The sequence below is a fragment of the Aulonocara sp. 'chitande type north' Nkhata Bay genome, linkage group LG19 (genome assembly GCF_057382095.1).
Source record: "Aulonocara sp. 'chitande type north' Nkhata Bay isolate Kocher_YH1m ecotype deep benthic linkage group LG19, A_spYH_male_GT1.1, whole genome shotgun sequence".
Lineage (NCBI taxonomy): Eukaryota > Metazoa > Chordata > Actinopteri > Cichliformes > Cichlidae > Aulonocara > Aulonocara sp. 'chitande type north' Nkhata Bay.
This window is the reverse complement of record NC_141362.1, coordinates 12,991,551-13,011,163: the sequence shown is the minus strand read 5'-3', so window position 1 is coordinate 13,011,163 and position 19,613 is coordinate 12,991,551. Positions and strand designations below refer to the sequence as shown.

The following is a 19,613-nucleotide window of genomic DNA, read 5'->3' as shown; positions in this document are numbered from 1 at the left end:
GCATCTGCACTGAAGTCTACATCTACTACTGTGCAAATGTTTGTTACCACCCCAAACTTCCTTAAATTTAGCTTCCAAAGAGCCAGACTTGTAATTTTTTTTTTAAAGTGGTGTTCAGCTTTGATCTTTCAAAGCTTTTCTTTGGCTGTTTTTTGACTCATTTTCAGTCCAATCCTTTTGTTTGTTAGATCTTATGAATTGTTCGAGTATAAAAAAGGCTAACTCAAGGGATGAACCAGTGTTGTGTCCACATTTCACAGACAACTTAACAAAGAACCCATTTTAAATTGGATCTTTAGGAACTTTGCATTAAAAAAATAAACACTTCTTTAATACAATCAATGAAAAATGACAAAAGATAGCACAATTTACTGACAGTGATTCCTAAACAGCTATTATCTGAAAACCATTAAGTTCATAAAACAGCATGGTGTGTGTGTTATGAAAGTGGACGATACAGGTACAACAGTGAGTCTGCAGCCATCTGTAAAACATGGTGCAACGCCTCATAGTTTGGGGATCATGTCAAAATTGATAGAAGATCTAAACGTCTTCCAATTTTGATCCAGCATAAAATACTGGAACAAGTCTGTTTACAGCTTCATTTCAAAGTCACAATGATCCCAAACACACTGACAGCGCACTAAGATCATATCTGGATTTAATAAAAAAAAAGAAAAAAAAAAATATATATATATCTAGATATATCTAGATATATATATATATATATATATCTAGATATATCTAGATATATATATATCTATATATATCTAGATATATCTAGATATATATATATCTATATATATCTAGATATATATATCTATATATATCTAGATATATCTCTATATATATCTATATCTCTATATATATCTATATCTATATATCTATATATATCTATATATCTATATCTATCTATATATATCTATATCTATATATATCTATATATCTATATATATATCTATATCTATATATCTATATCTATATCTCTATATATCTATATCTATATATATATATATATCAGTTTTCTTTTTTTTAAATCTATATATCTATCTATATCTATATAGATATATATCACACGATGTAACACGACCGGTCATGGATTGGTCTCCAGAGCCCAGACCTCAACATTACTGAAGCAGTGTGGGCTCATCTTAAGGAAGACAACATCCAAACAAGAGCTTTGCATGTCCCTCAAAAGCCCAGAGAACAATTCCTGAAGAATATTCAAATGTCAGAAGTTACTTAGCTGTCTAAATGAGTTCAGTGCTGTATGTTTGTTAAGCTCACGGCTTCTTAAATTTGATCTCATACATTACATAATATAGAACTGTTTTCAAATTAAATCTAAGCTAAACGAACTCAGGCCTTATACAGAACCTTATTCCAAAAATGTTTGTCCTTTAAGATGGATTTAACAGAATTTTACTGATTTGACACAAAAATGTTTGGCAATTGCACTTTTGATTACGTACAGAAAATAGAAACTAGCATTTTTGCTGCTTGTCCTGACAGCAGCCTATGTTTCCAAACAAATAAAACAAATAACAACAACAATAATAATAATAATAATAATAATAATAATAATAATAATAATAATAATAATAATAATAATGAGGAGAATAATAATAATCCCTTTTTAGATTCTTTTCTACAACATTTTATTACAACCAAAAAGAATGACAAAATGTTCCAAAACCATTAATCCTATAAAAAAGGTTTTAATTCTGAAAGGACAAGATGACAAGAGGCAAAATTACTAAATACAAAGATACTATTAGCAGTCCCACAGAGATTAGCTTGGTACAAGAGTGTCAACACAAACTGCATCATCTATCGGTTTGGGAAAAGAAAAAAAACAAAAACAAACAAAAAAAAAAAAAACAAAGCAGGTATCACATAGTCTTCAAACAAGAATTTAAAACTCAAAAATAAGCAGGTTAAATGATGCCGAAACCTCTATTAAGTTACAATATGGGACAAAAGGTTCCGTTACAGCCTCTTTAATAGTGGACACAGCCGTCTCTCACAACTAAAAGGCAAAAGTAACTGTATGTTACTGTATAGTTACCTATACTTCATAAGGTCAGTGGTTCATGCACATCAGAGACAATCACTGCACATGCAATCATTTCTCAACAGAATCTACTGTAGGCTGTGGAAATAATATTTAACCTGCCCAAATCAAAACCTCTGAGCCTAACTTGTTTCCCTGCTGACAAATTAAAATTATGAACATCACAAGCTTCTTTACAGTTCAGATAATACACTAACCAACAAATCAAACCCTTCAGAATGTACCAAACCAGTAAAAAGAAACACAAAAGTCAAGGTTTAACAATTTGTACATTCTAAAGCTGAACCAGGTTGATGACAAACATCAAGAGTGATTGGAAAATTCACGAGTGAGAGCCGCTTGCTTTCAGGACATCTGTGATGGAGACATCTGGGCCTTCCTCATGGAGCGCAGCGCTTTCTCTCTGAGGTGCTTTTCCAGATCATCCAAGGTGTTTTCCACGTCACTGTCCGATTCCTAAACAACAACAACGCATCATTTACTCAACGACCTATATCCGCTGTTGTACCGAACAGAAATCAGAGGGGAAACTGATGTTACCTTTCTGGAATCTCTGTCCTCCTCTGCAGCCTGGTTCTCCTGTGTGTCTCCAGTCACAGCAGCACTACTGCTCTTCTCCTTCTTATGCTTCTTGTGCTTTTTATGCTTCTTCTCCTTCTTGTGTTTCTTTTCCTTCTTCTTCTTCTTTTTCTTTGCACCGCCGTCAACATCCGAAGTCTGAAAGAGAAACATCAGAACTTGACGACACAGGCATGAAAGCATGTTTATATCAACACAAAGTTAAGAGAAGGATTATGGCAACGGTGCTGCAGCTCAGCTTACAGTTAATGTGTTTCTGTTGGAGGAATTTAGAATTTACAGTTTCAAGTTTTAAAAACACTGAACATATATGATGACATTTCCTTTTAACAATGCTGCAAAAGTTCAACTTCCTGAGGCTATAACTTGCCATGATTGGCGTGCACAGATTTTAACAGTTAGACCATTAACCCCCACCATCCTTCATTTAAAAAAAAAAAAAAAATTCAAATTTTTTTTTTTTTTTATATCTGCGAATAAGCTCAAACCTTGCTTGGAGATCGACTTCCAGAACCGCTGCTGGCTTTCTTGGCTGGTGGTGGAGACGCACTGGCAGAGCGAGACGGGGAGGGGGAGGCGGATGCTTGAGTCGGACGTTTCTGAGCTGCTGGTTCAGGGGAAACAGATCTGGAGGACGCTCTTCTTATAGGCTGAGGGCTTGGAGATGGTCTGAGAGAGATGACACAGGTGACATCAGATAATTGGCACACAAAAATGTCACAGGTAAACAGAAATTGAAACGCTGTTCTGTCTGATACATAAGTGATCCCTACCTCTGGTTGTCACGGCGTTCTGGGGTGCGTGAAACTCTGCGGATGACTTTATTGTGTGGAGGTGACTGCTGTCTGCGCTGGTTAGACGGAGATGTGCTCAAGGTTTCATAGCGCCGTGGGGGGGTTGTGGATCCTCTAACAGCGTGACTGCGGTTTGCAGGGGATGGGGAGAGGCGTCTGGATGCCGCAACAGGGGATCGAGCATCTCTACTTCGCCGCCCAGGTGGCAGCATGGGGCTCCTCCTGTGTCTGGGTGGAGATGTCGAGGAGGGAGGGGATCGTCTTCTTGGAGGAGGAGAGCTTCTATGTCTGGGGGATCTGGAGGGACGTCGCTTGGTAGCCGGTGAAGAGCGTTTCATTGGCGAGTTAGACAGTTTCCTTTTCTGAGAGGGCAAAGGTGAAGGACTGTAGCGACGTTGGATAGGGGGAGAATATCGTCTGGGGGATGGAGATCTACGACGGGGTGGTGGGGAAGGAGACCTGTGAAGCAGGAAATACAACCTTTAGGAAATACTTTAAAATTGGTAAGTAATTCATAAAATTTTAAGTATTTCATAAAAACCACAAGACAGGAACAATGACTCCTGTATGAAACACATGCTATTGCCCAGGAGTCTGTTTGCAACAGACTCCTGGGCATCATTTGTCTAAATTTAAAAGGAAACATTCTTATACCTGCGTCTTTGAGGAGGAGAGGGAGATCTGCGACGCCGAGGAGGAGTAGGGGTGCGACGTCTGCGTACTGGAGATGGAGAGCGTCTTTTCCTGCAAGGAAAAAACAAAATCAGAGTCACCAACTTGTGGCCGCCCGCCTCCCATAACTAGACAAGCTGCAGCTTTATTCAAGGTCTGTAAAGAGTCAACACATTTGTTATACAGACCTTGAAGGAATTTGGTAATAAAGGATTCACTGGCCAAACTAAAGCAATCACTGGATTAAAATATATATACACACACACACACACACACAACAGTAAATAACTGCCAGTGACAAAAAAGCTACAAATTCTTAATGTAAAAATTGCGTCACAATCTTTAACTTAGATTTGACTGCAAGTCAGCTTCAGCCACAGTACTGCAAAGCCCAGGGTCGAGACTGGCCCACTGCCAGGCACGAGCACAATGAGCAAGACTTAAAAAAAAAGAGAAAAAAAAAAAGATATTAGCTGTTCTATGAACAACACAGACTGTGATCCAGTGCTCTCCAGCTAGTACAGCCTACGTTACTATGTTATGTGGAAAATAAACATCCACTTTTAGGAAGAGCAGCACCCACGCAGCTCCATTTGTGCCACATTATGGATGAAAGTGGGCGGATAGTGATACACTGTACTTAACGTAACACTGTCTGGCCCTGAGTAGGCCTCTGTCGGCGCAGAGGAATAAAATTAATACATACAAACAATATAAGCAGAGCACAAACTATTAAGACTTCGAGGTTAAAGTGAGATAATAAAAGTCAGATAATGTGTAAATACTGTGTTATCTGACCTCGGGGAGGGATCCCTGTGTCGCCTTCGAGGAGACTGTGTACGACTGCGCCTCCTCCTGACCTCACCATTTCTGGCACCTGACCCTCCTGTTGCCCTCTTGGGCGCCTCATCTTCTGAGGATGAAGACCCAGTTTCTGAAACCACACAAACAAATGACATCAAGAGCTGCTTCAGCGAAGCCTTGGCAGTATGCGGTCAGGGAAAAAACACCAAGGTTGGGGTTAGGACACAGCTTCAAAAGTCCATGAGACGATGAGTGCAAGATGACATGGACAGACTCGTTAAAGAGAGAGGGGCGGGGGTATGGGAAAAGAAAGAACGGGGATAAAAACGCTTTTAACCTGAAGACGATTGTCGGTTCTGCCTGCGATACTGACGTCGCTGTTGCACCGAATCTGCTGTTGCCCCTTTCTCATTTTTATCCTCCTCTGAAATGCAGAGCATTGAGTGTCCCATCAGTGTTAGCAAAGCCGGAAACAGACTGCCAAGGAAATGCTACAAGTATTACAGAAGACAGACTTATAGCTGTGATGCTTGGTCTGTCATCATGTTACAACATTTATAGTTTCCCCTTGCATTAGCACACAGTTTCTTAACAGTTCTGGTGGCTCAGCTTCACCCTGTAAAGAGATCCTTCAGGTTACACAGACTCAGCCTTCTCAGTGTGGGAGCAAGCCAAAGGCTGAGGCTCTGGAATGCTGAGAATTTCACACAAGTACCCAACTATGTGTTGGTAAATTAAATTTCTCAATGAGAATAATTACAACTAAGCTCTCCAAGTACACAATACGGTGCACAAGCATGACAAGTGAACATGTACATCCTGCTGAAAGCCACAGTAACTGCACAGGGCGCAAAGTGATGAGTTAAAGTGTTAAACAGTCACCATATTTCGAGATCCGTGAGGTGAAAGGCAGCATGGTTCTTTAACACGTTTTACACTTACCCGAGTCGGAGCCTTCAGATGGTCTGGGCTTGACGTTGTCAGGGGGAGAATCAGCCCTTCCTCCTTGTTTTCTCTTAAACCCTGAAAAACAATGCACAGCAAAAATTATATGCACTTGTCACAGATTTATTAAAATAACAGCAACGAGCTTAGAGATACTCATTAAGTTTAACATTGGAATCCAACATTGGTTGTGCAGAAGAAGCATAAAGTCTTCAAATGTTTTCATAGGTAAAAATATTTTAATATAATGTACAAAGGAGGAACTGAAGCACACCTGATGATCTGGGTGGGGAAGGAGAGCCCCGGCCCCTTCTAGCTCGTGGAGACGGTGATCGTCTGTTCTTGCCTGTGGGACTAATGGAAGTATCAGGATGATGGACCTGTTTTCGGGGTGGTGTGGTAGATATTCTTTTCACTGCTTTTTTAGGCGAGCGAGAGCCTGATGAGCTGCTACCAGAGGATGAAGCAGAGCGGGAGCGCCTCCTGTAGGACAAAAAAAAGGCTTAAAGGCGTCTGTATACCACAGACAACATGAAGTAAAATATTAAATCCATGCCAATACAAAAAAATAAATAAATATGCCGACCTGCGGACGGGGGAACGCCTGGGTCTGTGCCTGGAGCTAGCTGGCGCACGTCTAGGAGGGCTCCTACGACGAGGAGACATTCTCCTTCTGGGACTTTGTCTTCTGCGAGGGGAGTACGATCTGATTGGGTAGAGAATCAGCAAATATAGAAAACTCCTTTACAGACTTTGATTTTTCATAATGAAAGTTTAAGTTAAAGCCACACGTCAAATCACCTAGAGCGCGAGCGGCGTCTGCGAGAACGAGAATGAGAGCGTGAGCGATGGTGTCTTTCCCTCCTCGTGTCCTTCTCCCTTTCTCGTGACCTCGGTCTCTCTTCTTTCTTAAGGGTTTTCTCTGGCGACTGTTCTTTGACTTCATTCACAGAGTCGGCTTTCACTACTTCCACAACTGTCTCACTGCAAAAGAAAAGTATTTAAATGTCTTAAGTTCTAAATAATACCAGTCCAACTAAATGCCCACTTCAAATAAAAGCAAGAATTCCACAAACCAGGTGGTAGAAGCTTCTTGGACGACTGCCTCTGGCACAGCTCTTCCTGAAGTATCTGGTTCTACTGGCTCCTCTGAAGATTTTGTGGACAGCTGCATCAGGGGCGGAGGGGGTGAACTGCCACCAACTGGACTAGCTTGTTTGCGCCTTGGTGAGCGTGAGGGGCTGCGTTTCCTTTCCCGCTTCGCTGGTGACCTCCTCCGTGGTGATGGCGACCTCCTTCGCGGCGATGGTGACCTCGTTTTCCGTCTGGCCAGAGAGGCAAATACAAGAGGTTTGCATGTTCTACAACGAATTCACAAGCTGTAGTTCCATCTATGGGTCTCAAAATGAAAATAATCGTACCTCCTGGGGCTCTTTGACTGAGCCCGTTCTCTAAGGTCCTTTTCCTTCTTTTCCTCATCCACCTTCTTCAGAGAAGCAAGTTTCTCCTGTTCAATCTGCCAGAAACAGATCAATGAGAGATGAATCATTTTGCTCCTATTTTTAAATAATTACCGAGTGCAACATGATATATTTTATAGAGTTTTTTTTAACAGAAAAGGGGTCTTATTACTGCAATTTATCAATACTTATTTTACACCATTATATTCCCGTGTCTGTGCTACAGGTCCCCTCCTACATGTAATTTGTTGAGGAGCAGCTGTGCAAACACAACAAAAGCCACCCCCCCACCCAAAAAAAGAAAAAAAGTCTTGTATGACACACTTTCAAAAAAAGATAAATGGAAAGCCACCAAGCTCAGCGTGATCTTGCCCATCCCCGCTTCCACCATTTAGAAAAACTCACCTGTCTCTGTTTGATTTCCTCTTTCTTCTGTTCCAGAAAAGCTGATGGGATGCCCGCAATGTTCTCCTGGGCGCTCAGCAGCAGGGGCCAGAGGTCCTTCATAAACTCCCGGGCGTTCTTCCCGTTCAGAAAGCCAGTCAGGTTGATCTGCATCATCTTGCTATCCGGGTGCTGCAACACACACACGAAGGGAGGAGAGAAAAAACAAAAACGTAGCCATTGAAATACTTGAAGACCAAACAGCAAGGGGGGGGTAGGGTCCCACAAACGGGGCTCCCTACCTTCTACTCCTCTATAAATTTATACCTCAGACTATTTAGATAACCATCTTAAAAACATGTAAGACACTGACTAGGCTATTTAACATCCCTGGATCCAATATTAGACTCAACCTACAAAAATGAGACTGATTTAAATTGTACTCACAAACTCAGGAAACTGAGATTGTGAGCTAGCTGAGGGGAGACACATCTAATGATGTTAAAGAAATAAAATAAACACAGCATGCAATTCTGCTGCCCTAGATTTACAATCTACCATAACAAAATATAAAAAGAAGAAAACAAAACCTCCCATAATACAAAGAAATTGTAGTATAATTTGATTTCTTCAGTGCTAGCCCACTACCATACATCCCCTTGGCCGCTACCCACCCCTTGCTTTCCAGTCTCCCCACCGTCTACACTTCAGGAGGTAAACAAACAGCCACAATACAGAGTGCATTAAAACCCAACACTGCAAGTACAGTTCCGGTGTCTTCAGTGAGTCCCGTGGGATCAGTGGGCACGGAGCTCCCTTGGCTTGCTTCCGCCTCCCTACTGCTTGAGACTCAACCACCATGAGCTTAATGTTATATCATTTATCTAAATTGCAAGAGACGAACAAGCAATAATGAGTACACAGTTACACAAAAACTGAGTTTTATTTCAACAACTGATAGAATGATTGTGAGATAGCGTAATCTCATTAACTGTATCAACTGTTTTCCATTATGCAACAGTACCCTTTAAATTTAGCTCAAACAGCCCACCCACTGGCAAGTAAAAGATAAAATAATAAGTAAAAAATAATACACATGTGTGATGCTGGCGACATAAAATATGAAAATACATACATCTGGATTTTCTTAGAATAACGAGCCATAAACGAAGATAAATGGCACTGAAATCAAAACTTGCATTCAAAAAATATACGAGTACACTGACAGTATGGTAATTACAAATACAGAGTATAAATTATCTGAAATGTTTCCTGTTTTATAAAGTATGTCTGTGCAATGGAAGTTACCCAAGTTCCAGACATCTTACATGCTTTGATCTATCAGTGGGACAGAGTAGAGTTTATGGAAAGGAAAACAGCTGGACATAATGCTTAAAATAAAACAGCCTGGAGTGAATGTACACTTTAGTCTACAAAAATAGGATCTACAATATTACAGGTTTACTGTTAAGAGGGGTTTTGTAGAAAATAAGTGAACTTGTACTAACTTAAAACCAAGTTGAAAAGTATTGTTTCTTACGAGGTTTATGCTGACCTCCAGAGGTTGAAGTTCTCAACTTGCTGCAGTGACGTTATAACACTTGTGTTCTTGACACCCTCACATGACTGTTTTGTGTGGTAACAAGTGAAAGCGAAAACACTTCTGACCACACTCAACAGAGTGCAAAAGACAGTAAAAACTTGCAATCAGAGGTGGCCAGTGAGACAATACTTTTCAGTTTTGCGTGATAACCCAATTGGTAGAAAGTACAGAAAATCAGGCTGTTTCAGCCCTTTTATGTCCTGTTTTGAGCCTGTACCTCCTGTTACGTTTAAAGAGAGTTGGGCAGTCTACCGATGGGCTGTCAACACCTACAAAGAATATGATTATGGCATTTTTTTTAATTGATTTATTTTTTTTAGGCGTTTCTTTCACTGACATGATATAGGTGATCCCTGCATATAACTCACCTCAAACCACACACTGCATCATGAAGGGAGAGTTGGGCTCAGTGACTTTGGGCTCAGGAGAGAGCTAATTAGGTGTTGGTGCTATACTTCTGATGCAAGGTATAACATCCATATTGGTTCAGGCCTTTTAAATCATAAATCACATCATCATTAGAAGACTGCTGGATAAAGGCACTTTGTCACATAACAGCAAAACATGGTAATGTCATTATAAATCAGTCTTACACCAACTGTTACTTTTCCCATTCAATCTCAGTTTGACTAGGACGTGTAATTATTTGCTTATATCGTTCTTACTGACTAAGTACTAAGCAATGCCCTTCAATATATGACAGTTCTGAAAGAACAAAAAATAAACACGATTAAAGACATTACCTTCTCCTCAAGCTGGTTAAATATGAACTCTATGACGACGTCATCCTCGAACCCCAAAATCTCAGTGACTCGCTGCGTAATCCAAGGTTTGATGACTTCTAGGTTCACTTTGGTCATGTCCACCTGAGCGTGAAACAGACCATTAGTGATGAGAAACAGCAGCACCTGTTTATATGCACCTGTACAGATACAAGATATCTTTCATAACGTTTTGTCTCTTCTCTCATCTTAACGGTTTATTTCAACCCTGCGCTGCCAGCTCACACTGTTTTATACACAGCTGCTTTAATTCCATCTGATATTTGCGATTCTGTTTTGTAGCCAGATTTAGTAAGTCGTTTTTAACTATTTTTTTTGCTTGTTATAAATATATTATTATGTAACATGGATTTTCCTGGCTCAAAATGGGCACAAAATGCAATCAGAGCACAAAGCGATTGTGTTATCTGACAAAAACCTGTCCATTTCACTCTGTCTGACGACTAAATAGATTACACACAAATCCCACAAGACAAAACACAGTGATTCATCTATGGCAAGGATTTAAATAAAGAAGAAAAAAAGCTTTACTGTCCTTAAAAGATCTGACTTACATATTTAAAAATCATACAAGGTAAATTTAAAAACCTTTTTTGTCAAACAAAAGATTTAACATTTTCTCACCACGGATGGCTTTGGGGGGAAAAACGTAGCACAAAGCTCGGCTTTATATTTCTGCATAAATCTATATTTTACTGTATTTATTTTTAATTTAATTTAACGCAAGATATTAGTTTTGCCATATTACATTTACTTTACCAAATGTATCATTCTACTCTATAAAGCTGTCTGGTTTTATGTTTGTTGTACTTGTCTTAACTTTTAGATGTTGTACAAAAAAAGTTCCCTTTTGGGATCCAGTTTAATTTTTATCTCGTCGCACCTTAAAATTGTTTTTATCTGACTCTGACGCTTTATATTAATGGACGTCATGGGTCAGTCGTTATGTTGAAGAACCTGGGATCTTTTGCTTGTTAAGACCAATGTGTAACCATGTGTGGACCATGGAACAACTTAGTGGTCATCAATCCAAAATAATACAAAACTTACACATGCCAGAATTTATCAAAAAAAAAGCTCATTTTCTTTAGAAGCCACTGGGCAAGTAACATGAATCTGATATGTGATATACAAATAAAAATACACAGACAGAAGACAAATACAAACAATGCTTAACGTTAATGTAGCAACTGATCACACATTTGGCTCTTTTAAGATCTGCTTTTAAAATGTCATGTGTCAAGTTTTCCTTATAAGTGATAACGTGTTGCAATAATCACTTTTATTCAAATGTGGTGCGCTCTAGATGGCGTCCTACCCTCAACCGCACTGTCACTTTGTGTCTTTTTAAGAAGTTACAGTGACAAAAAAAGAAGGACTTTAAATCAAAAACTTTTGTGGCTTTCCTTAAATGTTACTCAACTACAGTGGGGCAAAAAAGTATTTAGTCAGCCACCGATTGTGCAAGTTCCCCCACCTAAAATGATGACAGAGGTCAGTAATTTGCACCAGAGGTACACTTCAACTGTGAGAGACAGAATGTGAAAAAAAAAAATCCATGAATCCACATGGTAGGATTTGTAAAGAATTTATTCGTAAATCAGGGTGGAAAATAAGTATTTGGTCAATAACAAAAATACAACTCAATACTTTGTAACATAACCTTTGTTGGCAATAACAGAGGTCAAACGTTTACTATAGGTCTTTACCAGGTTTGCACACACAGTAGCTGGTATTTTGGCCCATTCCTCCATGCAGATCTTCTCGAGAGCAGTGATGTTTTGGGGCTGTCGCCGAGCAACACGGACTTTCAACTCCCGCCACAGATTTTCTATGGGGTTGAGGTCTGGAGACTGGCTAGGCCACTCCAGGACTTTCAAATGCTTCTTACGGAGCCACTCCTTTGTTGCCCGGGCGGTGTGTTTTGGATCATTGTCATGTTGGAAAACCCAGCCTCGTTTCATCTTCAAAGTTCTCACTGATGGAAGGAGGTTTTGGCTCAAAATTTCACGATACATGGCCCCATTCATCCTGTCCTTAACACGGATCAGTCGTCCTGTCCCCTTGGCAGAAAAACAGCCCCATAGCATGATGTTTCCACCCCCATGCTTCACAGTAGGTATGGTGTTCTTGGGATGCAACTCAGTATTCTTCTTCCTCCAAACACGACGAGTTGAGTTTATACCAAAAAATTCTACTTTGGTTTCATCTGACCACATGACATTCTCCCAATCCTCTGCTGTATCATCCATGTGCTCTCTGGCAAACTTCAGACGGGCCTGGACATGCACTGGCTTCAGCAGCGGAACACGTCTGGCACTGCGGGATTTGATTCCCTGCCGTTGTAGTGTGTTACTGATGGTGACCTTTGTTACTTTGGTCCCAGCTCTCTGCAGGTCATTCACCAGGTCCCCCCGTGTGGTTCTGGGATCTTTGCTCACCGTTCTCATGATCATTTTGACCCCACGGGATGAGATCTTGCGTGGAGCCCCAGATCGAGGGAGATTATCAGTGGTCTTGTATGTCTTCCATTTTCTGATGATTGCTCCCACAGTTGATTTTTTCACACCAAGCTGCTTGCCTATTGTAGATTCACTCTTCCCAGTCTGGTGCAGGTCTACAATACTTTTCCTGGTGTCCTTCGAAAGCTCTTTGGTCTTGGCCATGGCGGAGTTTGGAGTCTGACTGTTTGAGGCTGTGGACAGGTGTCTTTTATACAGATGATGAGTTCAAACAGGTGCCATTCATACAGGTAATGAGTGGGGGACAGAAAAGCTTCTTACAGAAGACGTTACAGGTCTGTGAGAGCCAGAGATTTTCCTTGTTTGAGGAGACCAAATACTTATTTTCCACCCTGATTTACGAATAAATTCTTTACAAATCCTACCATGTGAATTCATGGATTTTTTTTTCCACATTCTGTCTCTCACAGTTGAAGTGTACCTCTGGTGCAAATTACTGACCTCTGTCATCATTTTAAGTGGGGGAACTTGCACAATCGGTGGCTGACTAAATACTTTTTTGCCCCACTGTATATTAATTGTTGTCCCACCTGTTACTGACCAGGCAGTCCCCTGCAAAGGATCAAAAACGGCATTTGGGTGGAGACTAAAAATATAAACAGGTTATATATAAATAAACCAAAGTTAAAGTAATGACTATTTAACAGAAAAATGAACATTTACCTTTTATTTTTTGCTACCGGATTAAGAAAAAAAAAAAAAAAAAAAACCTGACTTAAGCTCATTAATCACAGGCCTGGTGAGGTGGTGGCCATTAAAATGTCTCTCACAGACACCCTCATACCTGTGGTGTATGAATGTCCAGGCTACACAGATTGCCATAAACTGCCTCATGTTGATACAAGTTTGTAGATAACTATTTAACATGATTTTTTTAACAATTATTTGAGAAAATAAAATGTAAAAACAAATGTTACCTTTTTGTCCAAACATTCTGCAAATTTCAGCTGCTTCAGCAGTTTCTTCTGCTTGTTGCTGAAGCGGTTGTCCTGCTCCGCACTCGTACCCTGCAGAAATAACAGCCAACATCAGCGGATTCGTGATGATCAGCTTTCATCGGAGATGTCAAATCAGAGAAGAACAGAAACCCGTCTCGAACAGTGTTTTTAGTCTCAAGCTGCACAGCCTCCTCACTATTGGGCCCATGTTAGTTACAGCAGTCTTACTTACCGATAACATTAACGAGAGTCAAAGTTTAAGATGGAAAAACATTACGTTGCTCAAGCTAACGTGTCTTAAAATAAATACTTAAGACACGTGTGTTCCCTAGAGCGCCACTTCATGTTCTTTTTAGCTCATCTAACTGAGCCGCAGGCGACACTGACACCAGTCGGTTAGCATTAGCCATGCTAACCACTTGCTTAATCCTCGAAAGCGAACGCACAGGCTAATAATAGGCACAGCCCGAAGGCTACTTTGACTGACAGCGGAGTTGACATTGACAGAATATTAAAAGACACATTAATGTCATTATTCAGCAAACACGGAGGGCTTGCTAAGGCCAGCACAGCAGCAGTCGTGACTAGCTCATGGAGACAGGAGCGATGCACCGCCCGGGCGCCATCTTTAGTTAGCTAGCTAACTTGACTCGTCTATTTCCTGTAAATTTGTCTGTAAAATAACACGTACGGGGTTTTAACGTAAGAAGTTACACACTTTCATAAATTATAAGACAGAAAACATCAATATAGGGAACACGCAACAACTCCCAGAATACACCAAGTGAAGCAGACTAATTGCAAATCCTGAGACTGTTGGCTCCCAGTTGATAGTCGAAGCCCTGACCGCTGTTTAGCTAGCTGCATGGCTCTTCACTGAAGACACATAGGAAACATCCATCCCATAAAACGTATATAGATCTACATGCAGCTAAATAATAATATACCAAATACAAAGATAAAAGTTTGAAGAACTTACGCGGAAGAATCCCGCGTCCATTTTAGGTGAAATGGATCGTAACTTGTGCTGTGGAGAAAGCTGTGTGCTGGTCCGCCGGTGAAATTCAGGGTGACGAGCCGGATGAATGGAGTGCCCCCACAGGAAGCAACAGGTACTGCAGTTACAGTGGGAGGAGGAAGAAGATTCCGCTCATCACCTGATGCACGAAATATGGCAGACTAGAATGTGCCTCAATATGCAGAGACAGCTTGCACAGATATTATTAAGACCCAAACCTTGGTTTAAACTGGTTTGCTCAAATGTTGTGGATTTAAAAAGGTATTTTGTTTTTATTCATTGTCCAGTTAGGGGCTTGTCAAAACCTGAACCTCACCAACCGCCATTCACCAGTAAGAATAAATGCTCAGTTAAACAAATGAGAAAAACAAAAAATGATAAAATTAAAGAGCTTCCCATGAAAATTCTGTGTGCAGCAAAACAAGTGTTATGTTGGAATAAAAAATAAGAGGTAATCTGTCATTTATATCATCACTCTTGTGGTAATTGGGGAAATAATTGAACATTTTTATCAGTTTTTTGTCCTTCAAAGCAACTTCAGTAACATTTTTTTAGTTTGCTTTTGTCAACTGGTGGTCCATTTCCTACAGAATACTAAACATTTGCATGCATCATAATGACGATCATTAAATTAGATTTCTGAAACTGAGACTAATTGCTTTTTCTGTAAGAGAACCAGTTGTGTTTACATGCAGTAATCCCCCAGACTTGTCAACCACGCAATGCTTTTCCAGTCTTATTTTGTCCAAATTTGCTGAGCTTGTGTGACTTGTAGCCTCAGTTTCCTGTTTTTAACTCACCCAATAGGACTCAGTGTAGTCTTCTGCTGTTGTTACCCATCTGCTACAAGCGTTGATGTGTTGTGTATTCAGAGATGCTTGTCTGCAGACCTTGGTTATAACTTCTTTTGTTTTGTTTTGTTTTGTTTAATTTACTGTTGCCTTCCTGTTCGCTAGATTTTCACCTGAGCGGCCACTCTCTTGATATTTTCTCTTTTTTAGACTTCTGTAAATCCTAGAAATGGCTGTGTTGGAAAATCTAGCCAGTCTGAAAATAACAATTTAAAGTGTCTTAAATCATGTTTCTTCCCCAGTCAGATGCTTGGTTTGAACTCCAGCAGACTATCTGGACTGTTTCTACATGCCTTAATCGGTGTGATTGGCTAGTTAGATATTTAGAACAGGTGTACCTAACAAAGTGGCTGGTGAATACCTTAATTTTGTATATGTTACTCAAACAAATTAGAGAATGAAAGCATATGAGACAACTTTAACTATTTCTTAAATAGAAGTTACATTTTTCATTTTATAGCGTTCTTGTTTTTAAGCTGATCGGGTGTTTTGGATGCAAAAACGACACAGAAAAAAGAAACTTTGGCAGCGTACGGTATTCAATGCTCTTTGGGTAAATAACATTTTTATTATTAAAGGTCTGATTCAAAGTACACAGCATTTTTAATATATTGTTTTCCTAAGTAAATACGGCCTCATTTGATACTGTTACTCATTCATATTTGTAATCACACCGCTGGCAAAAAAGTAAAGGCTTCCTGTTCTGTGCCACGGCAAAGGTAGTGCGGTTGTATATACTGTGAGTTTCGTTTGATAGCCTATATTATAAAAGAGTGCTTTACAAAACAGCCAGGATACATGATTTTTCATTACAGTCCAAAGTCAACTGAGTCAGTCATTCCAGATGATCCTGGATTCAAAATGTCCAACAGATTTGTTGTTCTACACGTGGAACTTGTCCATATTGTGTTAGATATTGTAACAGACGCTGAAACACGCTGGTGTGCTCATGCATGTGATCAACATCTGAAACTCTTTAAAGCTTAAGAAATGTTTCTGTTCCACCTGAGGCAACATGCCCATGTGTAAAGTGATGCTTATACCATGAGAACAATAAAAACCACAAAGATGAAGAGAAGGTTTGACAGCATCTGATTCCCTGAAAAGACTGAAGTGTGTGTGTGTCTGTGTGTGTGCATGTGTGTGTGTGTGTGTGCACGTGTTTGACATCTCACTTTCCACTGAATATAAAGAGGTTATGACTGAGAATTTCCATTTTACAATCAGTCCCTGGCACGGTGCAGCAATGCTCCAGACAAACAGATGATACTGGTTGACAATTTGTAAAAGTGAAGTAAAACAAAGTGTGCTGTTGGTAAATGTAGACTGAAGAAAAGTCAGTGGTAGGTAGGGCATTGGTTAGTCTTGGTGCAGCAGGTTTTGCTAGCTGACTGGCAAACCCTCGCTGGTCCTCTTGTCTCGGATGGAGCGGAGCATGTCCGACACCAACTCCTCAAGCCCGAAGGCTGGCGCCCAGCCCCAGTCTCTCCTGGCATTGGTGTCATCAAATCTTACAGGCCAGCTGTCTGCTGCAAAAACCATCAAGGACAATTTAGTTTTATATTGGTTTATTATCAGTCCAACCAGTGGTTTAAAAACAAAAAGATACCATACCAATGGTCTGGCGGACAGTGTCAGGATTGTAGGTGACCTTGAGGTGAGGGAGATGCTTGCGGATTTCTTGGGCCACCTCTTCAGGGGTGAAGCTCATGGCAGCTATGTTGTAGGTGCGCAGTGACAGCTGGCACTCTGGAGCCTGCATGAACTCTACCGTGGCACGGTGGCAGTCAGAGATATGCATCATGGGAAGACGGGTGTCGGGTCGCAGGTAGCACTCATGGTGACCTGTGCTGAGAGCATCATGGAAGATCTGAACAGCGTAGTCTGCGAAGACAGAGGTCCGGAGCACTTAGTCTATGACATCCAATGGATTGGAGTACATTTGCACAACACACACAGGTAATACCTGTAGTTCCACCACCAGGAGGTGTGTTAACTGATATCACTCCAGGGTAACGCAGGCAGCGGAAGTCCAAGCCGTATTTATGATGGAGATACTAAAGAAAGAGAAGCTGATTGAAAATGAAATGGAGTCACAGGCGTCTCTGTAAGCACGTGTACAAAAAACATTTTACCTCCCCCATCAGTTCACCATGCACTTTAGACACGCCGTAGATGGTTCGAGGTCTTTGAACACAGAGGTCAGGGGCCGGGTCACGTGGAGAAGAGGGACCAAATGCCCCAATAGTGCTGGGGACAAAGAGGCGCAAACAGTTCTCTAAGGCCAAGTCCAGCACATTATGTAGGCCTGGATGGGCAGAAAAGAAGAGAGCACGAGTTCAACCCTGATTGTTCCTTAAAACCTGGTTATGTGTAAAGGATGTGCATGTTCAAGCAGACCTGTGATGTTGATCTTTCGTGCCAAAGCCACATTAGCCTCACCCACAGCACTAAGCAGAGCGCTGTAGTGGACCAGCCAAGTGACGCGATTGTTTACAATAAGTTCTCGGAGGTGTTTGTAGTCCAAAACATCAGCGTATACAAACGGGCCTAAAAAACAACAGTGATGCCAGAAAAAAAGTAAAGTAATCGGTAACTTTTAAAGTAATATGCATACTTGAATTAGATTTTACATACCATTGGCGTAAACGTGAGGTGGAGGCTTCTTGATGTCTGACAGGATTACATTGTCCCTTCCATACTGTTTTCTAGACATTAACAAAAGTATGATGATATTTAAACTTCAAACCTTTTAGCAAGTTTCAAGAACTCAGGAATTTCTACAATCTCACCTCAGCATCTGTGCAAGTCCCACACCTAACTGCCCAAGCCCACCTGCAGACAAAGGCAGGCGTTAGCTTTCTACCTGTGCACACAGATAATCTGTATTTGTGGAAGACTGGTAAATCGATAAAAGTCAAATCCATGTTGTTGGTTTTCACTTTCAGATGAATAAAGCTTTTTGTTTGTTGATCCTAGGACAAAAAGTGACAGCAGGCTATTATTCTCCCCACAGTCACCCATTGGCCCTTTTATTTCACTAGCACTGTCTGTACACACTCTATTGTGATGAATCAAAATGGGCTCCCGCTGTTGGAGCAAAGTGAACACAACTCAAAAAACCCTGCAGCACATGTTTGTAGCATTTCACACTGATACTCCAGTAAAACAAATTCTTCATTATCATATTTCTACACTTGATTTGATCTGAAACTGGGGCTCTGCTTGGAAACGATCCGACTCATTCTCTCTCACAACAATTCAGGCAGCGCAGTGAAAGTGGTAGAAAACAATGGCAGCTTCCCAGGCTCAGTGTTTGGGCAACTGTGGAAAAGTCCTTTCCTGAATACATCGACGTCACACACAAGCAACTATTGTGCGTTAATGATGGATGGAAATTTGCATCACCTGTGATGAGCACGCGCACGTTTTCCTGAGGAGATGGGGGGCTGGTGTCCTGGCTGTTCCACCTGCTCATCTCCCTGGAGGTGGAACTGAAGCTGCGGCCGGGCCAGCTCCGCGACCTGCTGAGACAGCCTCGGCAAAACAGGCCCAGCACCGCCGCAGAGGGCACACAGACCCGCACACCCGGTTTCATGTCCAGGAGCAGTCCTTGACAAAGTTACACCAAACTTAAGCAGAGCAAATATATTACACCAAACCCTTTAAAATCTCTCGAATGACACCTGGACACAAACAAGATGTTTCGAAATGTTTTAAAAAAGGGGGAAATGTATTACCTGTGTCCTTATGATTTAGAAAAAGAATCCCAGGCAGATGATTCTTGTTCCACAAGCAGCAGATGTAACAGTGAATTCACAACTAGTCCACTAAACTAATCTATAAAATAAGAGCTGATAAGACAGCATTTAGGGGTGAGAATCAAAAAGATTACCAGCCCATTGGTCACCGTTTCAGTTCACCCAGTCAAGCTGGATAAATAAGCAGGTGCGTTAAGTCATGCTGGGCTATGTGGTTCTTCTCCACTTTGTGTAATCACCAGGGCTTGTGGCTCCTGACTGAGCAGGACTACAGTCTCCAGCGTGCAAAGCAACGTGTGTGCAAACATGCTGACTTGCTGTGCACAGGGATTTGCATTGTGAAGAGTGTTTAGCTGAGCTTAACAGGACTGGGAGGTGTGTCTGTTATACAGCTGACTTCTATTCATAATATTTATGAGTGAATAC

At 40.9% G+C, this 19,613-nt stretch overlaps 2 protein-coding genes across 4 annotated transcripts; both read right to left on the bottom strand.

Moving 5' to 3' along the window:
• Nucleotides 1-1,702: 1,702 nt before the first annotated feature.
• Nucleotides 1,703-14,672, bottom strand: srrm1 (serine/arginine repetitive matrix 1). Of its 2 annotated transcripts, XM_086274485.1 has the most exons (17): nucleotides 14,537-14,672; nucleotides 13,537-13,626; nucleotides 10,059-10,181; nucleotides 7,734-7,904; nucleotides 7,290-7,384; nucleotides 6,945-7,193; nucleotides 6,670-6,852; nucleotides 6,455-6,574; nucleotides 6,143-6,351; nucleotides 5,866-5,946; nucleotides 5,261-5,347; nucleotides 4,918-5,053; nucleotides 4,102-4,191; nucleotides 3,427-3,906; nucleotides 3,142-3,322; nucleotides 2,615-2,791; nucleotides 1,703-2,530 (listed from the first exon to the last, which is right to left on the bottom strand). In XM_086274485.1, the coding sequence occupies exons 1-17, from the start codon at nucleotides 14,555-14,557 to the stop codon at nucleotides 2,420-2,422; spliced, it is 2,604 nt and encodes an 867-aa protein (XP_086130611.1). In that variant the 5' UTR covers nucleotides 14,558-14,672; the 3' UTR covers nucleotides 1,703-2,419. The 2 variants fall into 2 exon arrangements, with proteins under 2 accessions (XP_086130611.1, XP_086130612.1); XM_086274486.1 differs by lacking the exons at nucleotides 10,059-10,181; nucleotides 13,537-13,626; nucleotides 14,537-14,672 and adding an exon at nucleotides 9,684-10,000.
• Nucleotides 14,673-15,949: 1,277 nt separating this feature from the next.
• Nucleotides 15,950-19,429, bottom strand: tdh2 (L-threonine dehydrogenase 2). 2 transcript variants are annotated; one of them, XM_086275464.1, is made up of 9 exons: nucleotides 19,167-19,429; nucleotides 18,835-19,058; nucleotides 18,219-18,261; nucleotides 18,064-18,134; nucleotides 17,827-17,976; nucleotides 17,562-17,734; nucleotides 17,393-17,483; nucleotides 17,041-17,310; nucleotides 15,950-16,955 (listed from the first exon to the last, which is right to left on the bottom strand). In XM_086275464.1, the coding sequence occupies exons 2-9, from the start codon at nucleotides 19,022-19,024 to the stop codon at nucleotides 16,810-16,812; spliced, it is 1,134 nt and encodes a 377-aa protein (XP_086131590.1). In that variant the 5' UTR covers nucleotides 19,025-19,058; nucleotides 19,167-19,429; the 3' UTR covers nucleotides 15,950-16,809. The 2 variants fall into 2 exon arrangements, with proteins under 2 accessions (XP_086131590.1, XP_086131589.1); XM_086275463.1 differs by having other exon boundaries at nucleotides 18,835-19,038.
• Between the last annotated feature and the right edge of the window lie 184 nt (nucleotides 19,430-19,613).

Coding starts and splice junctions, on each gene's coding strand:
- srrm1 (XM_086274485.1), bottom strand. CDS start 14,557: ATGGACGCGGGATTCTTCCGC. Junction 5,348..5,865: donor ATCTGAAGGCTCCGACTCGG/GTAAGTGTAAAA, acceptor TCTGCATTTCAG/AGGAGGATAAAAATGAGAAA. Junction 2,531..2,614: donor AGGACAGAGATTCCAGAAAG/GTAACATCAGTT, acceptor GTTGTTGTTTAG/GAATCGGACAGTGACGTGGA.
- tdh2 (XM_086275464.1), bottom strand. CDS start 19,024: ATGAAACCGGGTGTGCGGGTCTGTGTGCCCTCTGCGGCGGTGCTGGGC. Junction 18,262..18,834: donor CGTGCGCGTGCTCATCACAG/GTGATGCAAATT, acceptor CTTTGTCTGCAG/GTGGGCTTGGGCAGTTAGGT. Junction 17,484..17,561: donor ATGGTGAACTGATGGGGGAG/GTAAAATGTTTT, acceptor CTCTTTCTTTAG/TATCTCCATCATAAATACGG.